The sequence below is a fragment of the Sylvia atricapilla genome, chromosome 3 (genome assembly GCF_009819655.1).
Source record: "Sylvia atricapilla isolate bSylAtr1 chromosome 3, bSylAtr1.pri, whole genome shotgun sequence".
Classification (NCBI taxonomy): Eukaryota; Metazoa; Chordata; class Aves; order Passeriformes; family Sylviidae; genus Sylvia; species Sylvia atricapilla.
Genome location: NC_089142.1, coordinates 3,500,695 through 3,527,059, shown reverse-complemented (window position 1 = coordinate 3,527,059; position 26,365 = coordinate 3,500,695). Strand labels below are relative to the sequence as shown.

Below are 26,365 nucleotides of genomic sequence, written 5' to 3'. Positions count from 1 at the left end.
GGTGTCCCTGCCCATGAGGTTGGAACAAGATAACCTTTGAGGTCCTTTCCAAACTAAATCCTTCAATCATTCACCTGTTTTTTCCTTAATTCAGACTCACGCCTAGAGGCAAATGCTTTGCAGGAATAAATCCTCACTGCTCCATCAAAGACAACAGTTCCAAGTTATACTCCTGGACAGCTTGGCCTTGGATTTCCAAAGCATAAGCACCCTTGCACACCCTGCTGAATTTACTCCATGACTTTTTACTCATGAAAGATATTTGGAGAAAGGCAGAGGAAAAAAAAAAAAAAAAAAAGGGGGGGGGAACAGAAAAAAGAGGACTTCTGCTTTTCATAATGCCTAATCTTTTTTCCCATTGGCATCCACCAGATGTTGCTTTGGATCAGAAGATAAATATTAAAACCTAAGAATGAACAAAGCAGGCTGTTTACGAGATGGGTTTTTTGATGTGTCTCAAACACTTTAAAAAGGCAGGAGGGAAGGAGGGGGGACTGGAGATGCTTTGATAGGCACAGGGAATGAGTTCCACAAGCCAGAGGAGCTCTCTAGTGGTCTCAAGGCTCAACTGCTCCATTGGCATCAATGTGAGAATCAAGGATTGGTTCCTTCAGTCCATCCTTTGGAACAGCTCTGCAAAAGGTGGAAAACCATGGGAGGGATGTTATCAGTGGATGGACCCACTGGGCTAATGGAGAGACATGGCACTAACCTGGCAAAGAGTCCAGCAAAGTGCCCCTGGGGTGGGGTGTCCCCACAGACGTAGAAGTAGGACACAGATCCTCTCTGCTGGGAGGTGCCCACTGTGACTCGGATGTCACACTCAATGAAGGTGGCTCTGTCCTCTTGGCAACTGGCAGAAGAATGTGTCAGACCACAGAGAATGGCCAAAGAGGCTGCAAGACAGGAGAGGAAAAAAAATAACCCAAAGCAGCCTAAACACCACTGACACTGAGCATATTTTAACTACTGAGAGGTGTCACTGCAGGAAGTGACCCTGCCTGTGGAACTAAATGAACTCTAAGGTCCTTTCCAACCCAAACCATTCCACGGTCTTTTGGCTCCTGATGTGCACCCAGCCTCTCTTTAAGTGCAGCCTTTTTGAGAATAATTAGGTCTCCATGCAGCTCCTTCTTCCCCATTTGCTTTGTGTGAGCAAAATGCAACCTCCTTTGTGCCCTGAGCATCAGGATGGTCTTTTTTGCTCTGTCCAGAAGGAGATGACATAAGGGATTAAACACAGGCATGGGCATTTCTTCTGGGAGAAACAGAACATGGTTTACAGTTCAAGAATATGGCACAACACTTTTACCAAGTAGACATCACAACATAACATATATCATAAGTATGAAATCCAGAAACAATTTTTGAGGAAACTTTGGCACAGCTTGGGGAACAGCCCCTGGGGAACTGGTGGGAACTGGGCTTTCCCACCTTGCTTTACAGCTGAGTATGACTTGAGACGTGGTCCAAGTTTGCCTCCATGGATGAGGTAAAAATTTTAACGGGAGCAGCTGTTTTGAGGTTTATTTAAAGAACAAGTGGTGTGAACATCTGGAAGATTTTTGGGGTTTTTTTCATGGAAAGGGTTGTTCAACACAGGAACTGAACTAGAATGCAATGCCCTGGGAGGTGGTGGAGTCACCAGCCCTGGAGCTTTTCAGGGAAGGCCTGGACATGGCACTCAGTGCTCTGGGCTGGATGACAAGGTGGAGATCAATCACAGGTTGGACTTGATGATCTTGGAGGATTTTTCCCAGCCTAAGTGATTCAGTGTGATTCTGTGAGCAGAAATTATATTTTTTTATTCTAAATTCCAGACAAAAAAAATGCTAAAAAAAGTATTATGAACTGTCACAGAAGTTCAGATTCAGTTGAAATATTTGGGTTTAACAATTTTAGAAAGGAGGCCTTTAAGCATTAAACCATGACAGACATTAAATCTGTTTCTCTCAAAGCCCTGACTTTTGGAGAATATTCATCAATCCTGAACTAACCAAACAGTTGTAATGAACTCCTGAAAAGGTCTGTGGACAGCACTACAGACTGCACTGAAGCATCCAAGAGTATTCCTTAAGCATCAGAAAACCTTTCAATAAGAATTTATCAAGAAAGGGCTTTTTCTCATTTGCTTTTGTAAGTTCTAATTTGTTCAAAAGGTACTTTATCTGCTGAGAAAGTGTCATTTTCAACAAATGTCTTGTCTCCTAAGCAATCCTAAAAAATGGGTGTTGAAACTGTAAAAATATGAAAGTGTTCTATTTCCTATATTGAAATATTTAGCACATTTTGCTAAAACTTACTATTTCAGATGGGTTATTTCTGAAGAGTTTATAACTCTTTAATGTTTCAGGTATTTTTGAAATATTAAAACCTATCAGTTCATCTGCTCTGAACTTTAGAGAGAGAGTTTACAATTCTTCTCCATTTTTCTTCTCTGGATTAAGAATGAGAAAATAAAGTTACCAAAATGCTCACAAATTTTATAATATGCTTAATCCCTTTCCTTGCCAAAATCCAAGGGCAATTTTCTTGCTTGGCATCCAAAGAGAGCCAATCACAATCCCTGCCTTGAAGACTTACATATAAGACAAGTAATAGGCAGAAAAGCTTGAAAGAATTATAGATTTTGCTTTTATTGTCCAAAAATTTTGTCTGGAGATACTTTAGGTATTCTATGCCTACAACAAAATCTTATGTCTTTCCTGACATTCCAAGGGCATCTTAAGCAGCACTAAATATCTGTGTTTTGACAAATAAATAGCATCCAAAAGGACTAAATGCTGCAAAGATCTTGCATTTGCAACAACCTGCAGCAGAAGAAATTCATTACAGGAGGTCTTTGGTTTTCTTTCGTGGTCTTGAATAGAACATGGCAGAGTTTTCCTGTGTGGAAAACCACTTGAATTCTATTTTGGAATCGATGTTGGAAATTACTCACAGAATGTTAGGACTGTTCTCCTGGAGATTTTGCTGCTGTCAGAGAAGCTGCCTGTCTCATGTAGGTCACCAGAAGGTGTTTCCCACACAGCCCTGAGAGTTCAGCACAAGAACAGTCTGGCACTTTTTAAACAACCCCAAAATGTGGAAATTGGGCATTTCTGTGCTGTGCTCCTCATCCCAAAGTTTTCATGTCTGTAGGAACAGGAGGCCTTATATCCTACCAAGAGTTGAAATAGTTTTTAACTGAAACCAGGCAAACAAAGGTATTAATTTATAAAATCTAAGTTTTAGAATATGACTGCAAAGGATTGAAAAGAGATCAGGGGAATCAAAATCCAAGCAAACACTACTTAATCTGTACACCCCAGAAAAAATCTTAAAATTGCTTTCTCTCTCTCAGGTGGAAGGAGGGAAAAATCTCACCTCCATACCTCACATCTCCTGTCCATCAGGTGGAGAAATCACTTTTAGAGGTGATGTTCTTTTCCCATTCCTTCCTTGGGGCTCTCCAACGTTTTCCTATTTCCCTCCTCTCAGAGGTTTTAATACCTTTATTCATTTAGGATTCTTGGCCTTTCCCTTCCCATTCCTCCAACCATGAAACACAAAGAGCCCTTGGTACCGTTGTTGCCATTATCTCCTACCACAAGTGAGGCAAAAAATATCAACTCAAGAGTTCAACACACTTTTGGCACATCCTAAAAGGATATTCTGCCTGTTCTGGGACACATTTCTTCTCCCTACTTAATTGGTTAGTGTTCAAACCCCAGGATGAAGCTGCTTTAGGCTTTATACTCCCTATAAAGATCAAACCTGCATTCCCATGGCTGGGATGAATTCACTGAGCTCGTTATAGCTTCTCTTCTGAGATCAGACACTACGGCAGCCAAATCTCTGTGTGGTGGTAATGGCTTAGGGACTGACTACCCCCAGCCCTGGCTTTGAGGGATACTCTGGATTAATCCAGGATCCCAGGATGCTCAGCACAAGGGCTTTGTTCTGGGTCACTGTTTAATGACAACTGCTGGACATGTGATGAGGCTCAAACCTACAGGATGCTCCAAGGGCAGCTGGGGATTGATTGAAGAACTGCCCAAGGAGTCCCACTGCCAAAACTCACATCCCTGGTTATCCACCCCTCACAAAATGGACTGTGGAGCAGCAACATGTGCTTAGCAAGGGAAACAAAGAATTTGAAAAAATAGGTTAATAAAAGGGAGAGCAGAAAGAGACCTGTTAAGGTCAGGGAGTCCAACTATCGAGCCTGTGAAGAATTTCCCCCTGTGAGACACTCATTTCAGGCAGATAGGTTTCAGATAGTCTCAAGAGGTGGCTTTCAAACATCTACTCCACTGCCTGGAAGATCTCACTGTCAGGACACTCCTGTCACATAATTAATATGCTTTATTTCCCCCTCTTAACTTCATTTCTGGATTTGAAAGATAGATGGAACCATTTGGACCCTTTGGTTTAATCTCCACAAAGAACATCAGAGGCCTTGGCTTCTACTGACGTCTCAATTACCACAACACCACAATAGACCCTCTTCATATCTTCTGCATCTGCTCACACAAATCCCCGAATTTCTCTGTCTCTTGTCCCCATTGTCCTGGCTCAGTGCAGCTCCTTGTTAGAATCAAAACTCATTCCTTTCTCTCCTCTTGCCCCATTCAAAGAGTTCCATGGAACCATATATCTCACCCTTTTAAACCAGTCCCATTTCTAGCCTCTAATCTAAATCCTCCTCCCCAAACATCAACTTTTACCAGTGGAGTCTAGTTAATGGCAGGTTCAGCATCCTCCAACAAAGATCCCAAGAACTGTTCCATCAAAACACTAAAGTCAGACCTGTTATTCCAAGCATGCTGATGCAACCAGGAAAACCAGGCTAAGCTTTTACCCTGATGCACCTTCTTTATCAGTTCACCTCCTTTTAAAGGTGTCCTCCTTACCTTCACTTCAATGTAAAACATAAAATCTTAGGGACTGGCTTCCTGGCAAAATTATATATGGTATTTACCCTAATATCACCTTAGAGGAATAATCAGTTATTTTCTCATTTGTCTCAAGCTTCCTGCCAGTTTTCTCATCTTTCACAAGAGCACAACTCCATCCCACAAACATTAACCATTTGTTCTGGAAATTTGACCTGAGCTGAACAGAATCTACAACTGCATTTCCACTCGTGCAGTGCCACAAGCAACAAAGCAAGAACCAGAGAAGAGGAGAGCTTTTAGGATCACAGAATAATTTTGGTTGGAAAACACCTCTAAGATTGAGCCAAATAATTCCCCCAGCACTGCCAAACCCACCACTAAATCATGTCCCCAAGTGCCACATCTACATGGCTTTTGAACCCTTCCAGGCATGGTGATCAAGCCAGTTATATCTTTACCTTTTAAGACTCATGGTTAGTTTGGGCATTTTTCTTTTGGTTTTGTTTTTCCTTGAAGGCAGTGAGGTTTTGTTAATTTTATTTTGTTTTGTTAATTTTTTTTTTAACCTTTAAGGCTGAAAATCAAATTTTACCTCTGTTCTGAATTGATTTTTCTGCATCTTGCAAAAGACAACGGTTTTCATAAAAGAGTCTAGTCCTTCATTCCCATTCCTTGTGCTCTGGGTTGAGCACATCTCAGTAACATGCCCAGCTCTTGCCAGTGATCAAACCAAAACCTGCTCAACACCCGTTACTAAGGAAAGCCCCATGGGGAAGGCTTATGGATGGATCCTGCTGAGCCTGGCAACTCCTCATCCCTTAGAAAACTTCCTGCTCAAAGGGAAAGAAGTCACATTTCCTACCTGCAGAGCCGTGCCCTATGGATTGGATCACATGAGAGAGCTACACGGACCAATTGGGGATTCCCAAGTGGACATCTCTAATCTTAAGCAAGCCAGACACAACATGACCCAGCACTGCCACCTGACATCCCTCAGTGCCAGAGGAGAGGGGGTTCTGCTTCACAGCCCTCAGTAACAGAAGAAATGCAGCTTAAACTCTTCACATCAGCCAGCCAGAGGAGCTGGGAAAGATCAGACAGATATCCAACTTGGACACAACACTGGAGGCCCCTGGGGCACCACAGACCTCCCTTTCCCATTCCTTCACAGTCCTGAATCCCTGGCATCTCTTTGCCACCTCTCCCATGTGGACAAGGCAATGCAAGAAAGGTCTGAGCACTGGATGTGCCAGCGCCAAGCAGCAAAATTCCCCAGGCAAACAGCAAATGTAAACCGTGAGGTGAGGCTGGAGTTACTGAACTTAAACCACCCTAAATGTTTAGAGGGGCAGGGTTAAAACCTTAAATGTTAAAATAAAAAGTCCTTAAATATTAAGCTTTAGGTGGAAGAGTATCTGGAAATCATCTTGCTCTGTATGCAGATTCACCCATGCCAGATGGAGGTGTGCACAAGCTGAACACACCTGTCTCGGGGAGCACAAAGAGCCTGACAAACACGGATTTGAGCAGCCTGCAAAAGGATTTTTACTTTTTTTAAGAAATATATATATATATATATATATATATATATATATATATATATATATATATTTGTTTGTAAATATTTATTGAACAAATATTTTGCAACTCTACTGGTGAAACTAGCAAGGCTGCAAAACCCGGGGCAGGAGAGAGAAAGTGAGGCAACGCTTCCTTGGCATTTTCTCTCCAGACACAACCAGCTATCAGCATTCGCTTGCTGACATCTAGTGACAGGAACAAGCATTGTGGTCTTGCCTGTGAGGTTGTTTTCCCCAGGCTCCCTCTGCCACCAATCACTCAGTGAGTTCTGAACACGGTTTGGATCAATGTGGTTAAATTTTAGTAAGCTATTCTCCCTGCAATAACCAGGGTGTCCGGTTTTGTGCTTTATTTTTTTTTTCCAGCACCATGTCTTTTTCTATCTAAAATAACAAATAGTTTTGTGGACTGTGCCTGGGCCTGTTTAAAACAAAGAAAACTGACCTTTTTATGCCCTCTAGGTGTCTCTTTTTGAGTGCTTGTGGTTGGGTTTAAAGCCCTTTTTCTTTCTCCTTTCCATTTTTCTTAGTACTCCTCATGGCACTGGGGTTGGAACTAGAGGACCTTTAAGGCTCCTTCAACCAAAATCTTTCTGGGATTCTTTGAAAGGAACAATTCAAAATGACAGGAATAAATAAAAAATTTGGGAATAAGTGATGCTGAAGAGAACACCTGGATGCTTCTTGCCCAACCCTTGCTCAAAAGAATGTTAAATTTCATCTTGGGGTGATTTCTTGGCAAACAATTGATTCAATTTCTGTTTTGGAGGATGGATATTCCACACACCTTTGAAAAATCCCTGTAAATTTACCCTGATGCACATTCTAACTTGCCACCTTTCTTTCACATTCACAAAGAATAAGAGGTCATGGATCTCTGGTCACCTGGATCCTGGATGTCTAGACAGCCTTGGAAGAGCAAATATTTCTGCAGATCTCCAGACATTCTTCAACTTCAGAGCTCTGAAGGGAGTGAAATGTCAAGCTTCCAAGTGTTGGAATCCCTGAATCACAGCACCATTTAGATTAGAAAAGATCTGCAAGACTGCAGAGTCCAAGCTTTGACTGATCCTCTTCTTGTCACCCAGACCAGAGCACTGAGTGCCACATCCAGCCATTGCTTGGACACCTCCAGGGTTGGGGATGCCACCAAGGAGTCAAGCCCCAAGGTGAATAGTCCATGTTTAGAATCTGGGGAATGGTGCATGGCTCAGAGGTGAGATTTACAAGTCTTAAATTCTGCCTTTTGCACATCTGAGAAGCCTAATTCTGAGCCTTCAGTAAGAATAGGAGGAAACATATCTTGTCCCAGGAAAAGCTCATTTTGAAGAGTTAGCTCCAAAATTCAGGCAGGATTATTTCTCTTTTTGAGAGACATGAAGACCATCATGTCTCTCTCCAGTTAAGGAAGATGCTCTGGTCATGATGGATGATCTATCCTGCTCTCAAGGAAGTCAAATCCTCATCTCCAGCTTCCTAAAGGTATGAACTGGCCATGGTCTGTCATTTGTTCATCCTTCCAGTCATTCAACCTTTTCCTTCCACACCTTTACCCACTGAGGCCATCCCACCATGTAACCAAAACACAAAATTTTTGTGGCCACAGAATCAAAAAATTATTGAAGTAGGAAAAGACCTTTAGGATCATTATGTCCAACCATCATCTCACCAACACTATGTGCACCACTAAACCATGTCCTCAAGTGCCACATCCACAGATTTTTTTAATTCTTTCAGGAATGATGATTCCACCACTTTCTTGGGCACTGTCTTCCAAAGCTTGAAAACATTTTATGTGAAAAAAATTCTAATATCTAAACTGAAACTTCCCTGATGCAACTTGAGAGCATTTCCTCAGAAGAAAAGACATTCAAGGGAACTTAATTCATTAAGATGGTCATGATGGCTAAGAGGTGCTCGGGTACCCAACTCTGCAGTCCATACACGTTTTACATGGGGCAGTTTCCTAACTGCTGGGAGGAAACGTTGATGTTGTGCAAGTGTGGCCACAGGCACATGCTCTATCTAGTCCCACATCCATGGCCGCTGACACAGAAACTCACCCTGTCACCATCTGTCCTCAGACTGAGATCAAAAACAGAAGTCATAGATTCATGGAATCATTAGGGTTGGAAAAAAACTCCAAGATCATCAAGTTTAAACTTTATCAGTGCTATGTTAATTCCTCTCCTCTCTCAAGGGCTGCTCCTTGTTCCCCTGGGATGAGATACACTACGACTGCTCATTTTGGGTCAAGATTTTAGGGGGTATTTTTAACAAAATCACAGTTTCTGAGTTTTAACTGACCTTGTAGGCGTGGGGCAAGGCAGCTCAGCTCAGTCACTGTCATGTTGCCCAGGAGTTCACAGCTGGTGCCACAGACTGTGACCAAAGTCTTCCCTGGGGAAAACCCAGTTCCATGCAGGTAAACATGTCCTCCATTCAAACCACCTTGCAAAAGAACAGAAAATGGGATTTAAGACAGAGCCTGATAGCCAGCTGTCAACAAATTTATTTTTTTTTATTCATAATTTTTGCTTTCATGACAAAAAGCATTCATCACTGCAGTTCCTCACACAAAACCCTGTGGAGGAACTGCAGCAGCCTTCCATGACTTACCCCAGTTGTGACGTGCAGCTGTCACTGTCAGATTAGAAGTGAAGGTCAGGTTGGAGGAAGCCCATCCCCTGGGAATATCCAGGCCCAGCACAGGGTACTCGCCCACAGGGAGCAGAGGAGCTGTGCACTGCAACATGGAGCGAGAGATGGTGACATTGCTGCAAGGAAAATCTCCAATAAACACATGGATAATGTCTATCTCCATAACCTGTGATACTGTCAAAGTTAAAAGGGGACCAGTGGAAACAGGTGGAAGGAAAGCTGGGGTAAATTCCTCACTGTAACTTATTGTGCCAAGGTAATAGGAGTGTCCATCTACTTTCAGAGTCAGAGTCCTCACACCTTTCCCTGGAGGCACCGTGCACTGGATGAGCACACAGGTGATGCTGAGAACGAGGCAAGGGTGATGGTCTATGAGGACTGAAGTCATCCTCTTTCCTTCCAGAGCCAACCCAGCCAAGCTGAGCAGGCCACCCCCATTGGTGCTGAAATTCCGTGGGTAGAACTGGTACACCCAAGGCAGGATGGTGAGAAGGCTGGATGTCCCTCTGAAACAAGCACGGCCACTTTTCCTGCTGGATATGGAAATGCTGTGCTCCCCTGGGGCCAGGCAGGCTGTCTGGCACTTGATGATGGTCTCGTTCCAGAAAGTCACCTTGCAGGCAGTGCTGTTATCCACATGTACCTCAGGGCTGTCACCCTGCCACGCCAACCTCTGTCCTTTGATTGTCACGTAGGTGAGTGTCCCATTGGTCCTCCAGGTCACCAGATGTACCAGAGGGGTCCAGTGCTCATGAAGGTGAAGTGTACAGTCCCCAAGGCACACACTGCGGACCCCATTGACAGCCACTGTGACATTGAGAGCCCGAGGTCCCAGGGCCAGCCACTGAGGGTGCAAAGAGTGGGCCCCTGGAAGGACAACACAACTGATGGAGTCATTATTAGACTCCTGGATCTCACAGGAGTAATTACTCTCCAGGCTGACCTGTACCAAATTCCTCCTGGATTTCAAAGCAATACCAGACATGGTGAGCAACATCCCACCACAGATTGATCCTTGTGATGGAAATATCGAGGTTATCTGTGGAGTTATTGTGAGGGACTGCTGCTTTGATGTCACTTGAGCATATCCCAGCTGCCTCTGGATGACCTGGATGGGGAAAGTCCCAGGTTCCAGGCTGTTCAGTGACAAAGAGCACTGATAAGACATTGCAGACTGGTTGTCAGGTTGAATCTCAAGCTGACATTCACTGTGTCCAAGCTTAGCTGTAGATCCAGTGATGTTTATTCCCTGAACACTCAAGAGCAGGCTGCCACCTGTGATTTCTGTTTCAACAGCAGTAACGAGGGGAGTAAAAGCTCTTTGGTAGTTAAAAGTGGTGGTGCCATTTGCAAAGACAACTTGTTGAAGTGACCCACTGCTGATGGCTACATTTACCCTGACAGAGATGTCATGTGAATCTTCATTAGACAAATTAACAGCTGGGGGGGTCAGACACCAAACTGTCTCTTCTTCCAGGTGAGTAATTGTACAGGTTTGATTGTCCATTAACACAGAAACCAGGGCAGGATTTTGGCTAAAGCCCACCCCGGAGATTGTGAGCAGTGTTCCACCTAGGAGCAAAACAAAATAAGGAAAAAGGGTATTATATGCAGAAGAGAAATTCATTACTATCTCTGAATCATCTCAAACCATGATCTTTAAAGTCCCTTACACCACAAACCTATTAGGATAAAGCTGATAAGCATTATCAGGCTGAAGGAAAGAAGAAATAAAATGCTTTTTTTTTTATTTTTGGACAAGACAGCTAGAGACAATCGGAGCCATATATCAGGATAATCCTACGTGGACAAGAGGCTAAGGTAACAAGAAGCCAGGGACCTTAGTGGCAGTAAATGACTGTAGAAAGCCACCACAGAAATGGAGGAAGCTGCTGTGAAAAACCCCTGAGAGTAAACAGAGGCTGAACTCTTCATGGAATGGGACTGTCTGTACAGGTGGGTGGGGAGGCAATTTGTTCCTGATGTCCACAGGGAAGAAGAATGCAATTGTGAATATTTTCGAACTCAGGCAGTATCAGATTTCATAGAATCACCAAATGGTTTGGGTTGTAAGGGGTCTTAAAGACTATCTGCTTCCAACTCCCTGCCACAGGCAGGGATACCTCCCACTATCCCAGGCTGCTCCAAACCCCATCCAACCTGGTCCTGAATACTTCTGGGGCAGCTTCTCTGGGCCCCCTGTGCCAAGGCTGTACCACCCTCACAGGGGAGAGTCCACCCAAAGGCTCTGTCCTTGTTTCTTTTGTCTGTAGTACTGGTACCCCCAATATCCTGCCTTGCTGCAACCTCTTTATCCATTAAGCCCCTTCTCTTCTTTTTCCCATGATCTAGCTGAAAAAATAAGTTGGTTTATGATGAGGTTTCTTTTTAACTGAGCCCAAATCCTTAATCCAGGTGCACACACAAGTGTTAGAGACAACAAAAGATTACAGGTTAAGGGAGGAGGGACTGGTGCTTTATACAGCAAAGAGATTTAAATTCAGCTTAAGCCATGCATAAAACCACAATCAAAGTTAATCAGTTCTTATTTAATTTTCAATTTGCCCTGAAATATGAAAAGAAGGGTAAAACTTTTATTATTTTTTCTAGTATGGCTTAATCTTCAAAACCGATAGGATTTGCTCTCCAAGCTCTATCCACTCTCTCATCTTTCAAGGCCTGAGCACTTCACAAACTATTGAACTAATCATGTACCACAAAGCCTCTGAATTTTTGTGTCTTTAAATGTGGTATGAGCCTGGGAGAGCAATCTGTGGAGGACCTGAGGTTTTAGCACAATTTCTCTGTCTTCTATAAAAGCATTTCTAAGGGCTCATGTAAAATTCACTACAGGGATTCAACTCTATTCCACCATCAGCCGAATGACAAAATAAATCAACCACCCCAAATCTGCTTTTTAAGATTTAAAGTAAAACTTTTCTTTTTAATTCAGCAATGTTCTGCTCAGAAACACACTTAAATTATTTCCAATGTCTAAAAGCTTAGAACAAGATTAATAAATATTTCCCTTTTGATTAAAATTAACATTGAAAAAGGGCTTTCTTTTTATTTTGTTTTTTCAACATAACAAAAATGAACATCCCTTTTGGGATCACTTGCAATTATTGTTTGCTTCAAACCACAATTGTACTCGGCTTTCCACCTAACTTTCACATGGAAAACCTTGAAGGATGGGGGCAAAATAACTGAAAGGAACAGCACAGATGAGCCAGGTGTGGGAGTTCTTTGTTTTCCCAATGGGAACATGCAAGGATACATGAGCAAACACTTGGGGAAATCGAATTCAAAGCGCAGGGAGCCCTCAGCCAGCTAACCAGATGGAGGGATGCTCACTACAATCCCACATTTCCAAACCGCTGCTGGTTGATATCTGCACAATAAAGGGTCACAGATCCAAAACCCCCTCATTTAAATGGATGTGAAATGGGATGCACTTTCCATTCCTGCAGGAAAACTGTGCCCTTGATCCCTTTACCCTCCATAAGTGGCTGCAGATGTACCAAAGCTGTTTACCCAGAACAGAGCCACAACACGGCTCAATGCTGAAGATCTCGGAGAGGTACTGGATTAATGGCTCAACCCTGAAAAACACAACCAACACAGAAAGGATTTGGGGCAGTTTGGGCTGTTCATTTTATTTTTTCTTCCTGTTGCAATGCTTTTCTTTCTTACAATTCCAAGAAAGCCAAGCACTCACCTGGCACATCCCTTTTGTTTGATGTCACAATGACAAGACCACCCAACCCCCCACATTTTCCCTTGTGGTTTAGAATCTCAGAATGGTTTGGGTTGGAAGGGACCTTCGAGATCATCTCATTCCAACCCCCCTGTCCCTGGGCAAGGACACATTTGAGCTACATCTATCACAAACACTCTCTTATCAATTGGCAACTTATGTGTCAAATTTAGTCCAACTGAATTACCCGTCAAAGGAAGCAATAATAAGGATTTTTTGGCAAGAAAACCCCACTGTAGCTGTGCCCAATAGAAGTTCATTGAAAAGGCATCACAGCTGCCCTCTCTCCTCACACCCTCCCACCAGAGAGCCAACTAAAGAGGAAACCCAGACACGAGCTCCTGAAGCCCATGCAGATAAAGTTATAGCTCCATTTCTGTCCCATCTACATCTATTTTTCTTCATTACCCTGCTTTTAAAAACACACCCTTTCCTAAAAAGACATGCTAGAGATCTTCCCAATCCTGCAATCCAGCCCACCAGAGATCAGAGTCCTCTCCTGGGATGACCCATCTCCTTCCAATCTGTCCCTGGAGATGAAGTGATGGTGCTGCTAACAGACTCCAGCACCAGGTGGGATGAATCCCTGTGTGCCATCCCACCAACCACAATTTTTCTCCTTCTGAGGTTCATTAACATTACAAGCAGCTTAAGTTGGTTTGTGAGCAATAAAACCACCTCATTTCTCCCCAGTATAGTCATTTCAGGATCACTCCCAGCAGCTGCCATGGCTGAGGAACAAAACTGTGTTGCTTGTGAATACATTCCTATATCTCAATTTCAGGTCAGCTTTCCCCCACATTTTAATTCATTTATATTACATTTATCTAGGCATGAACTTGAAGTGTCACCTCAGGAGATGGAAATAGCATCATTTAAAAATTCCCCAAACAAAACATTTTTGTATTGTTCAAACTAGCTTTTGTTTTTCTGATGAAAAGTGTTTCTTTTCTTCTGCTGTTTTCCTACAGCAGGATTTATCTGCATTTGACCTGAATCTGCGAATACCTTTGATTGTCTGAATATGCATTTTTCATCAAATCAACTGTTTTTTCCTAAAATGTTTCTCTCCTACCGCCTACTGATCCAAGAGAAGTTAATTGACTAGCATTAGCAGTTTGCTGACTTGGGCTCCACAGATAAATAAATGCCTTGATAATTATTCATAATTTCATACCACATTGAAGAATTCACTGTTAGGTACAGAATTTGTGAAAAACTCAAACCTTCCTTTCCAGATTAACCCTACAACACCAAATAGGATGGAGAATGAAGCTTCCAAGGAAAATACACACCTGTTTGAAGCGACAGCAATGCCATTGATGAGGACAGAAATATTGTACCACCCTGCAGGCAGGGCTGGAAGTGTCACATTCACCCCACACTCTGTCTGTGCCTGGATCTGTGGCCACGAGTCCCCAATTTGCAGCTTGACATCTGAGCCTTGGTAGGTGGCAAACTGGGATATTCCAATGTGAAGGTCCTCACCTCCTGCAGAGAAAGGAAGGGAACTTTTCCAGTGTTTCTGGCAATGGTTATTTTAGCCCAGGTGACCATTGGCCGAGGAAGAGCAGAGTCCCATCATGTCAGAACAGATCCAGCCATGCCCATCAGCCCAAACCCAAAATACTGAAGATTGCAGTGGTTCTGTATCCTACACAATCTCTCCTGCATGAGGTCAGCAGCTCTCAGGGTTGTCTTGAGACATCAGAACAATGAACTTTATTATGATCACCAGTGGCCACTGCCAGGATAGGATCCATGTCCTCCTTACCATAAATGTCTGTTCTATAAATATCTGAACCTGATAAAAACCAAATAAAATTTTTTTTAAATCTCTGGAGTTGACAGGTTCAGGGATTTTTTTTTTTAATCCCTGATCTAGAGCCCATTTTTCAGAATTATGGAGTCTTCCACAATAAAACAAAAATTTCCTTGGTTATCTAAAGTCAGATGTGCTTGCCATGGTTTAACCCAAGATAGCATCTCAACCCCACAGAGCTGCTCACTCCCCCTCCTGCAGTGGGATGGGGGAGAGAATTGGAAGCATAAAAGGGAGAAAAATTGTGGGTGGAGAAAGAAACAGTTTATTGGGTAAAACAAAAGCTTTGTGTGCATCGGAAAACAAGGACTTCATTCTCCATTTCCCATGGGCAGGTGGGTGTTCAGCCATCCCAGCAGGGCTCCAGCCCATGGAATGGTGACTTGGGAAGACAAAACTCCATCACTCTGTCTCCCTCTTCCTCCCTTAGCTTTATAAACTGAACATGAGCAACGTGGTCTGGATAATCCCTCAAGTCTGTTGGGATCAGCTGTCCTGGCTGCGTCTCCTCCTGTCCTGGGTTGGAGTTTAGGATGTATTCTATCACCATCTTCAGTTAATGGCCCAGCAATGCCTTCTGAATGACTCATTGATAACTCCCTCCGGGAATTATCTCTCTTTAATGGGCCATCAAGGCCCTCTTCTGACTCATCATCCCATTGTGAGATTCTGTGCCCACGGGGAGGAGCCAAGCATTCTCACCTGGATATAAGCTGGGATTTGGGAAGCAGCCCTTGTCCCACTGGATTCCCAGAGGACCGGAGCTACCAGACCTGTCTACAAAATCACTTCTTCAGGAAGACCACCTCGTCTGGACTGCTTCCATCACCCTGATCAGGTTGTATTCTGACGCTGTCAGTGGTTTTTCTTTTTGTATTGTTGCATTTATTTTATTTTGTTTAATTTTATTTTATTTTCCTTTTCTTCTCATTAAATTTTATTTCTGACTTAGAGCCTCTCACTTGGTTTGTTTTCAAACCACAACACCTCCCAAACCCTTGTCCACCTCCAGCCCATTCACTGGTGGGGTGAGGAACAGAAAAGTCCCCAACTCTCTGTAAGCCCTGCTCAGCAATATCAAAACATCCCTGTGTTATCCACACCATTTTCAGCATGAACACAAAACACAGCCCCACACAACTCGCTGCAAAAAATATTAACTCAGTTCCAGGGACAACCAGCTCTGCTCCAAAGCACCTTATTGTCAGTAATCATGACTCTCTCCTGTTTAAGCTGCTGTATGTCAAACTGGGTTCAGATGATAGGGGGTACTTTTCTTTATTTGTGCACAGTGCAGTAACAGGAAAGGACGAAGCCGAGAGACAAGGGATTTTCATAATTTCAATTTCTTCTGAAATAGCTTTAAAAAACCAAGGTGGCATTTATCCATCAGTTCAAATAAAGGCATTTTCACTGATACCTCTATCTGTGGTCAGTGACAAGAAAAGAGACTTCATCCTATTGTAAGACACACAAGAGCTATGGCAAACCCCACCACAGAACCATCTATTTCTCTTCAATGACCAGCAAACATCTAAAACATCTAAACATTGAGCACAGGGATGTGTTTAGGAGGTGAATCTCATCCTCCTGGCTGCCCTGAAAGGAAGAAGGAAGGAGGAAGAAGCTCCTAAGGAGCAGGAGAGCCTGTACAAAGCATCCCTATACCACCTGCTCCTCTAAGTAGGTCTTGGAGCTGGCACTTTTCAATTCTGCATTCACAAAGACTCCAATAAAGTTTGAAAGCCTGAGAAGTTGAATATGTTAATAACATGAACTCTTTGGACTCTTGGTCAATTGTCAGCTTAATCCCAGATGCCTGGAAGGCATCAGTGTAATTTATTTATTCTTTTTATTATATAGAAGGAAAATTATATTAAAAGACGAAGCAGTGGAGGTTCTGAATAGGAGATTGAACTCAGCCCCACCACAGCTCAGGAGACACTGTAACATTAAGGAATTCCTTGCACCTGAGCTGCCCGTGGCTACAAAAAGCTCCCCTTGGTGCTGTGGTATCTGAATTATATTCAGATGATAAAGGACGTTTTCTCTTATTTATGCATTCTGGAGTAATAGAAAGCGACAAGGGCGTTTGGGGAAAAATGAATAGAAATGCTGGGAGTGCACAAGGAATTTTGGCACTGGGAAACACCTAACTCTGTATTTCCCCACCAAGTCCAACTGAGCCTGGGAGCTGTGGCTGGCTTTAAGGTGTTCACTGGAGAGGTTGCAAAAATAGACAAAAAAGTCAGATTATTATATTCTTGGAGGAACGAGAGTGGGATAGGCAAGAAAACAGGAATATTTCTGTCTTACTCCCATCCTCCTTCCTCACTGCCTCAAATACCAAGTAACTGGTGTTGGTTTGCCATGAAGAAATGTGCTAATCTTTTCTAAAAGGCTTATTTATTAGTAGACATCACTTACAATTCATGTTTTCTATTCCCAACACACAGCCAAATCCTGAGAGGAAAAACGAGGGAAATGTGGGGGGAAAAAAACAAAACCAAGCAAAAAAATAGAAGCTTTCAAAAGACAGGAATGCCAAACACTCCATGAGATCTAATTAGGATTTTGGCCCCATGAATTCTGTGAGGTCTGTGGTCATATTGTAAAGTAACACATCACAAGATCATAAAGGAAAGAACAGCTTGGCTTGGAAACTGGAACTAGGTGAAAGAAATGCTGCCTATGCCCTGCTCTCAGTAACCCAAAATGCTCTTTATGGTCAATAATGCTCTTTGTGGCCAGCCCCTGGGGAGCCTGGGGAAGGACACCCTCCAGAGCTCATTTCTCCTGCCATGGATGAATCTCTTATCAAGAAATACAGAATCATGGAATATTCTGAGTTGGAAGGGGCCCACAAGGATCATCAAAGTTCAGCTCCTGACCCTGCACAGGACAGCCCTGAGAATCCCACCCCATACCTGAGAGAGTTGTACAAACTTTAGTTGAGCTCTGGCTGCCTTTGGGCTGTGACCATTCTCTGGGGAGCTTGTTTAGTGCCCAACCACTCACTGAGTGAAAAACCATTTCCTCATACCCAGCCTAAACTTTTCCTGATACAGCTTCATGCCATTCCATCAGTTGCCACCACTGTATGAATGGATGGAATAATTTCAGAGCAGAGTTAGAGAAACCTGACACAAAAGCAGGACTATTCTGAACCTGACATCCTGTGGACATCATCTATACCAGCCTAGGGCAAGCAACTCATTACTTCATGTATGCTAGTGAAAAACCAATAAAAAAACAAACAGGACTGACCAGGGCTAGCAGGAAATATGGGAACTAAAACGAAAACAAATTAAAAGTGCCAGATCAAACTTCACAGACAAGGTTCCCTCTGCCCCACACCATCAGCACTAGCAACTCTTCCCTAGAAGATGCCCAATACACATCTGCATTTTCACCTGCTATGCCACTTCTGTTCCTGCTCAGGGACACAAGCACAGGGTTTAAGGAAGCATCATATTGGAACAAGTGGGTTACTGTTGTTGACTGGTACCCAGAAATCAGTGTCACGTGGACAGCAGCATCCTCTGTCCCCTAGGAAGAGAGAGAAGAAAAATATCAGAGCTAAGAAAGAATCAATTAAAAAAATTATTTCCTATATCTCCCATACATAAATCAGGCTCATGGCACTGATGAAACTTTCACATACAGCAGACTTTACTAAAATGCTTACAGTTATGTTGACTTTAAAGAGCATCTATGTAGATTTAGAAACCTTAAAACAATCCCAGACTATGCAGATTTGGATTTGCTATATCCATGCAAGTACGTTAAACTAGTAAATAAAATCCCAGACTAACTATGCCATTTTTAATTTGCAATATTCTTACTAAATTAAGGAGCTTGCTTTTTTCACTGGTTTTCATAAATCTCCTATTAATCTATTTTTAATTAAGCTGGTCTAATCTGTGGAGTCCACAGTAAACTGCCCCACCACCATGACTTGGCTGAGGGGCAGTTTTTTTGCCCTTCCTCTAGTGTAGGTCAGGCCAGGAACACATAGGAGGGCACATTGGCTTCTGACTGCTACCCAAATTGTGGCTTCTTACCCGAGAAGGAACTTGACATTGAATTCTTGTTGAATTTCTGCCCTCCTCCAAAATTGGGCAAGGCTGGGATCCAAACAACACTGCATTTACCCCTTCCAGATTGGTTCCCCTGAGAGTCGCTCTGATTCCTCCTAAAACAAACAATTATTCCATTATATTCAATATGTAGGATATTTTGTTATACAAAGAATTCTGTGTTTATAGATGACTACAAAATGCAGTAGTGTCTCTTAGCTGACCTGATGGTGATCTGTTCCACCTTGCTGTGCCTGGGTTCCTCTCTTGCACCACAGATCCTTCTTGCCTTATTTATTTGAATTATTTGAATTCTCCTCCACAATACAGGATGATTTGGTTTGTTTCTCGGTTTATTTTTTAATGGCATACTTATTTAAACCAGCAAGCCCTGGCCTGTGATCTCCCCCTTCGACAGATCCCCAGCCCGAGAACAAAATAAGGAAGGAAGGAAGAAGCACTAAGAATGGAAAATGAGCTTAACGCAGCAGGTGCTCTCACAGTTCAAACAGCTGCCAAGCTCCCTGCTGTCAGAAAAGCCTTTAGCATGTGTCTAGGAAACCTGGGATAGAAAGGGGACTTGGCAGAGCTCAAGACCTGGAGTTGTGAGGGAAGTCACAGAGGGATTCGTTCCGTGGGGCGCTGGGCAAGCTCAGCTCTCCCCCGTGCCAGACTGAGCCTCCCCAGTCCCACAAGGGATCACCCCCAACACAAGCCTGACTTGTGCTTGATCCCTCCTCAGCAGCCAGTTCCAAAGAGCCAAGGTGCCCCTTTGCTTTTCCAAGCAATTAGAAGACTTGGGGATATTTCCAAGAGAAGCAGGGAAGAGAACAGGAGTGGGCATTAACAGCAATTCTAAGCTGGAGTTTGTGCTTTGAAGTGATTCAGATGAACTTTTTTAAAAAAGGAAATCTTGCTTGAAACTTAAAGCTTTTTCTCTAGTTCTTGGCACTGTAGGGTTTTAGGGTTATGGCTGAAGAGACTGCTCAGACAGGCACTAATTAATGCAGTGTTTATTTGTATTTATTAGCACAGCTATACTGAAGACCGACTGAGCTTTTATTCCTCTTTTCACGTGTGATGTAAGCAATCCTTTATGTTAAAGTAATTATATATTAACAACAAATTCTCTTATACACTTTCCTAAAATTAACTATTCCTGTTAATTCTTTAAACCACCAGAGAATTACAGAATTTTAGTCTTGATTTCCTGTGGCTGGCAGCAAATCCAGGCCAACAAGAGCAATCAGATTAACAGCAAGTTACTGCTATTCACTGGAACATGGGAGTATCTTTAGAAAGGCATTCCATGCTTCTAGAGCTAGGTCATGAGGATCTCCCAGCATGGCACCACTGAGACCAGGGATATTTTGACAAGAGGGAGCTGAAGCAGCAAAGTACAAGGTGCTTCATTGCCTTCCTCTCTTGTAACATTAAATGTGCAGAGTCAGAAAGAGCAAGAAGTGAAAACTGAAGCCACATGGTAATGAAAGAGCTGTCAGATAAGGAGCTTCAGATTTAGAGTTCAGAATCCACGAGGGTTGTGTAAAGACTGATGCTGTTAAGTTTTGATATCTACATTATATCTATATGCAGTGAAATACTGCCTGTGTGCACTTTACAATGAGATTGAAGAGAGGTATTTGAAATGGGAGAAATTAAAAACACAGATGGAAGCTGTAATTCTTTCCAATTATAAGTGTTCCAGGCACATGTAATGTAAGATAGCATTATACTTGCTTTCTTTTTAATGAGTGACAGATCACTGTAATTGGGAGGAGTGGATCTTCCAGCAAAGGAAAGGAGAAGCAAGGCCCAAGCACTAAAATTTGCCATTGCTGGATTTTTTTTTTTAAAGTTGTTTGGAGGTATTTGGGTTTTCTATGAATTAAAAGTGATTCTTAAACTTAGTGTGCTATGACCCTCATATTAGGGAAGAAAAAATGGTAGTAAAAGAATTGGAATAGCTTTCTTCCCATGCAACAACAACAACAACAACAACAACAACAACAACAAAAATCCAGCTCTTGTCCTCAGGTATGGAATTTATCATTCTTTATTTCCTCCTCTATTTCAAGGAGAAGAGGCATAATGGGAATGGAAGGAGATTCAGTTTAGCTTTAGCTTCTCTAAGTTTCTTAGCTTTGTACCTAAACACAGGTGAGTTTTCCATTTTATTCCTCAGAACATGAATTTGCTTCAATGGGGTTTGGATTAACCAGAGTTCCCATTTCACAGTTACAGAATCATAGGATCATTTAGTTTAAAAAGATGAGTAAGTCCAACAAGTAACCCAGCTCTGCCAGGCCCACCACTAACCCATGTCCCTACACAGGTTTCAAATCCCTCTAGGGATGGTGACTCCACCAATGCCTTGGGCAAACTGTTCCAGTGATTTGCAACCATTCCAGAGAAGAAATTTTCCCTAATTAGGCCAGATCAATTCAAATACTACAAAGCTATGTGTCAAATTAATATGGGAGGATGAGTGTGAAACACTAATGATTTGCTGAAATGAATATATGTGCACTTGAAAATATAATTCCCAAACAAAACTGCTCAGGAAATTATTTGCCTGCACAAAGAGCCAAAGAGTCTGTCAGTCTTTAGGTCATTTTTGACTGTGCTTTGGGGCACACACACAGTGTGTCCAGCCATAAAATTTCCTCACCAGGTGAAAATCTTGGTAGTGAAAGTACAGAAGAGCCAAAACATGCCATGACAAGGTATGGGAACCTTGGGCACTGAGAGTTTTAGACTTTCTGTGCTGACAGGCACTGACTCCCAAGAAAACACTGGATTAGACCTGAGGCCTTGGAAGAAGCTTCAAAATTGAATGATAGCACTGAGATTATAGGTGTATAGTTTGAACAGAAGTGTGTAATATCACATGGTGGAAAACTTGAAGTTTAAGGTTTTAGGGTATAGTAATATATATATATAAAACAAGATGGAGGTTTTAGAGCATAGGTTAGTCCTTTTATTTCCACCTTCTTCTTCATGGATTTAGGTGGTATTTTGTAATTGGATAGAAAAGTCCGCATTAAGGACCATGGGTGGTTGGTTATTGGGCTAAAAGTAAAAATAATTTAGGTGTCTCAATTGGACAATTCATTCTTAAAAGGCCTTGTAGAGAAAGAAGACGGGAGCCATTTTTTAGTTTGTTAGCTAAAAGCGCTGTACAACTCACAGCTTATGATAAGAATAGATAAGAATTAGATAAGAATTAATAAACATCTGAGTCCAAACACAGAAGTCTGACCATTTAATCTTGACTCTGGCAGAAAAAGAAGATAAAAAGCAGCAATGAGGAAGAAGCAGGCGGGTTCACACCTACCAATCTCCGAAGTCGAAGGAGGCTCCACAGCTCCCAGCTCTGGCTGGACTGTCAGGAAGACCCCTCGTCCTGTGGTGGCCCTGAGAGCGAAGCCGTGGGGTGTCACCAGCAGTGTCACAGGGTGGGTCCCCGCCGGCAGCCTCGGCACCTGGCAAACCACCCGGGTTCGGTTCAGAGCTGTGACATGGCAGCTCCTGGCGCTCACCTCCACCCGCAGGGCCGCCTGCTCCTCGCCAAAGCCAGCCCCCCTCAGAACCACCGTGGCCTGGGGGTCTTCACCTGGAGGAACAGAATAATGTTATCATCAAGGTGGATGGTGAATTTTAGCCTAGCAATGCCTGTGGGGAATCAAGGCACAGAAAATTCGCAAAACCCTGGGCATGCAGACCCGAGGATGGAAATGAATACAAGGTTTGACTTATTAAATATATACTAACTCTAGTATAATTGTAATTAATAAATATATTAAATATATTTCAATATATTATATAATTATATTAATTATATGTTAAATATATATTTGACTTATTAATATATAGGGTTTAAATGTTTCTAAAATCATGGGAACTGTATACAGTAGATTCACGAGAGGTAGAAAAAAGATTGGGCCTGGGAAAGGAACCAAAACTACACAGGCCCTGGAAACAAAAGTTACATTTTGTCTTTAGTAGATCATGTACAGAAGAAACTGCACTTGCATAATCATCATATGATCAGTGATATGATTAAGTGTAATAATTGTTTGGTGATGGAATATGATTATTATCTTAAACAAGAATCATGAGAAAGGATATTTGGGGGGCCTGATGAAAACTACAAAATTCATACAATAGAACAATATGGGTTTAATAATTACTATGTAGTTATATAATGAAAGGGTATAAACATGTCCATTTTGAATTCATGTTGGAGTCAGATTTGGGTTTGTATCCTGTACCCCTGATTCCCAGAGCTCTTCAATAAAAGCACCTGCATATAATCATTCTGTGATTATGTGTTTCAATGCTAATAACTTGAGGCTTTGGAAAAGGCTTCCACATTTAGAGACCATAAGCAAGAATGTGCATTTGTAATATAGATAGAGACATATTAAGCCAGATAGTGGAGAGTTTTAAGATTTTAAAGTATAAGATATAGAAGTAGTTATAAATGTAAAAGAAGTTTTAAGGTGTAGTTCTGTAGGATTTTGTGCCACTATATGATTGGATAAAAAAGTCCACATTGCGGCAGGATGTGTGATACAATTTAATTAGCTGTTGGTGTGAAAATGAAAACAATATGTGTGGGAGCAGTTTATTGGCTAATAAACCTTTAAAACCCCTTGTAATCTGTGGTCTTGTGACCACTGACCATGGACAACTGACCTCTAACTAAGACATTCTCACCCTTCATGAGACTGAGGCAATAACTCATGCTTTAAACATCTCTCTTAAAATCCCAACAAATGCCCAGAATTTAATTTCAGCCAATAGTTAAAACGTTTTTACCAGCTTCTACAGGACATCCTAAAAACTACACCCCTGGTGATATCTCATTGTTCCACATAACAGCAATTCCTGCCTGTCCCTGTCCAGCTGTTACATTTTTCCTTAGATTTTTATTAAAAATAACTTGAGCCAAGAGCTGTTTTCTGCTTTAGGCATCAAACCTGCCAATTTTTCTCTCTCCTTTAAGCCTCTACCATAGAATCACAGAGTAGTTAAGATTGGAAAAGACCTCTGAGATTACCTCTGTGTTCACCACTAAACCATGTCTCCAAATGCCACAGCCACAAGCCTTCTGAACCCTTCCAGGGATGGAGACTCCATCACTGCCCTGAGCAGCCTGTTCCAGAGCCTGACAACCCATTCAATGAGGAAATTTTTTCTAATAATTATTCTAAACTTTTCCTGATGCCCGCTAAGGCCGTTTCCTATCATCCTATTTCTTCGTCCCTGGAAGAAGAGACCAAGCCCCATCTGGTTGCACCTTTCTATCAGGGAGTTGTGGAGAGTGAGAAGTTCACCCTGATCCTCCTTTTCTCCAGGCTGAGCCTCCCCAGTTGCTCTTGCTCAGACCTGTGCTCCAGACCCTCTCCAGCTCCACTGCCCTTCTCAGGACAAACTTGTACACTCAGCACATCTGGAACTGGAGCTGATCAGAAGTGACACATAAAAGTGCAGTTTCCACAAAATCAAAAATTTACAAAAGGATGCACATATACATGAAAACACCAGCAGCTGACAGATCTTTTTTCACAGAGTTTCTGCCACTGTGTTCAGACACCCAGCCCCGTTACCTGATGAATACTCCACATCTGTGACTATGGGTGTCAGTTCCTGGCTGAACTGGAAAGAACAGGAGCCAGAACAGTTTGCAAGGACATCATTCACCGTCACCACCACCTGGAGACAGATCAGAGGGTTACGTTAAAGCTGGTAAGGCAACAGAGGTGTTTTGCAGAGCAACAACTAACTGATAGAGGCTGGTAGCCACCTGGAGCTGCTGAAAGGACTCGGTGCTAGAACAGGGCATAGAGAGCTCTTCACCCTGCTGAAGTCCCACTGCAAATTTTATTGCAAACTTAATAGCAAATTATTCAGCTCATCCAAGGCACAGCAGAGGACAGCTTTGGATGCTGCATCTCCGGTATATCTGCCACCATCCTGGGACTCACTGCCCCTCAAACTCCTGTTCTCTTAGTCACCCATTGAAGACTGTTCTTGCCTTCCCCCAGTTCTTTCCACTTTGCCTTGGGAATAAATTTATTGTGTTTAAAGCTCCCTGGAAGACTAATTAAAATGAAACCCACAATATGTCTTCTCAACATGCATCCCCCAATTTTATTTTTGCCCCTTATTGTTCACACTGAAGGAAAAAAACCTGGGCTGTAACCTTGATTATCTAAAAGAGACATAAAGAAATATCCCTCCTGAGATCTTGATATCTTTGAAGAGGCAACTGGCAAAAGATAGCACACAAAAAAAGCCCCTCTTTATCTCTCTCCAGGTGTTAATGGTGTGCCAGGAGAGTACACCAATGCCTGCAAAAAGCAAAGCATTTGTCCCAAAGAAACGTAAGGAGTGCAGAGTAGCTTGGACAGAGACGGAATAATTAGAGAGGCACTTTTACACTGCCAGAATAAAGCTTCAAAAACTACCAGAAAATCTGTTTGTTGCTGGTGGTCTTGTTTCCTTGGGCCTGTTGGGGGTTTGTGCAGCACAGATGGAAAAGATGTCCAAGGTGGCTGAGTCACTGGAAGAGCAATTCTCATGGGTGGGAACCAGGCTTATGAAAAAGGAAAGATGGCCTGGCCCCAGATGTTGCACAGCTGGGCTTGGAGCACATCCAGCATCACCCTGTTATGGCCACAGTGCCTGTGAGTCTGCTGGAAACAAAGCCAGCAATAGCCAAAATTCTGCAACATGTGAGAGCAGAGCTGGAAACACATTTGTCCGTCCAGCAGACTGGGATGATTCCTCCTTCAGCCTGAAGCTCTCCTGTCTCTCTCTTCCCTCTTGGGGAATCTAGATCCAGAGAGGTTCAGGACTTGCCTAACTCACAGATGAGTATCCCAGCCACCAGCACATTTATTTTGCCTGTCAGTGTAACCGAGTGTTGCAGGTGAATTATGTAATTCCCAGTTTGGTGTCCAGCACCACAGGACCCACCAAGGGTGAGAGTTCAGAGATTTTCAACTCTTGGTCACTGCTTCCAAAAAAAGAAAAAGATATTTTCTTCCACCACCCATGATCACTGTTCTCCCTACCTGCAACCGCTCTTGGGGGAAAGTCCTGCTCCACAAACCAGGCAGCAGAATATGAGAAATTAATGGCACATAACATCAGATTCCTGAAAGGATTTATTGGCAGAACAAGGTACTGAAATACCTGTGAGACTCCTGGGGCTACACAACCCTGCTGAATCAGTGAAAAGTGTGAGAGCACATCAACTCACCTGTGTTTGGTTATGGAGGGTGGCAAGCATGTCCCCAAATATTGGTCCAATAAACACACCTCCATCATAAACCACACGAGTAGAAACAGTTGGCTTCAGGCCAGTGAGGTTTTCAGCAGAGACCTGGCAAAGATCAAGTAATTTAAGTTTCTCATCTTTTTCTGTCCTGTGATTTTAAATTAAAACAGAATCTTTACAAGCAGATAACTCCTGGAAACTCCTCACCCTTCTTCCATGAATCATATCTCCACCTCTAAATCTTTATTACTCAAGGTTTCACAATACCTCCCTGCTCCCACCTCGACCTTTCAGG

The 26,365-nt window shown here is 42.7% G+C and overlaps 1 protein-coding gene across 1 annotated transcript in view; it reads right to left on the bottom strand.

Annotated features, from left to right (window-relative positions):
* Positions 1 to 26,365, bottom strand: part of PKHD1 (PKHD1 ciliary IPT domain containing fibrocystin/polyductin) — a 171,822-nt gene that overhangs the window by 119,765 nt on the left and 25,692 nt on the right. Inside the window, exons 26-35 of the mRNA XM_066316758.1 lie at positions 26,053 to 26,175; positions 24,395 to 24,500; positions 22,117 to 22,395; positions 18,765 to 18,895; positions 18,114 to 18,249; positions 14,174 to 14,369; positions 12,656 to 12,723; positions 9,080 to 10,693; positions 8,768 to 8,911; positions 713 to 896 (exon numbers count right to left, since the gene is read on the bottom strand). Coding sequence (XP_066172855.1) covers positions 713 to 896; positions 8,768 to 8,911; positions 9,080 to 10,693; positions 12,656 to 12,723; positions 14,174 to 14,369; positions 18,114 to 18,249; positions 18,765 to 18,895; positions 22,117 to 22,395; positions 24,395 to 24,500; positions 26,053 to 26,175 — 2,981 coding nt within the window. The remainder of the gene's footprint in view (positions 1 to 712; positions 897 to 8,767; positions 8,912 to 9,079; positions 10,694 to 12,655; positions 12,724 to 14,173; positions 14,370 to 18,113; positions 18,250 to 18,764; positions 18,896 to 22,116; positions 22,396 to 24,394; positions 24,501 to 26,052; positions 26,176 to 26,365) is intronic.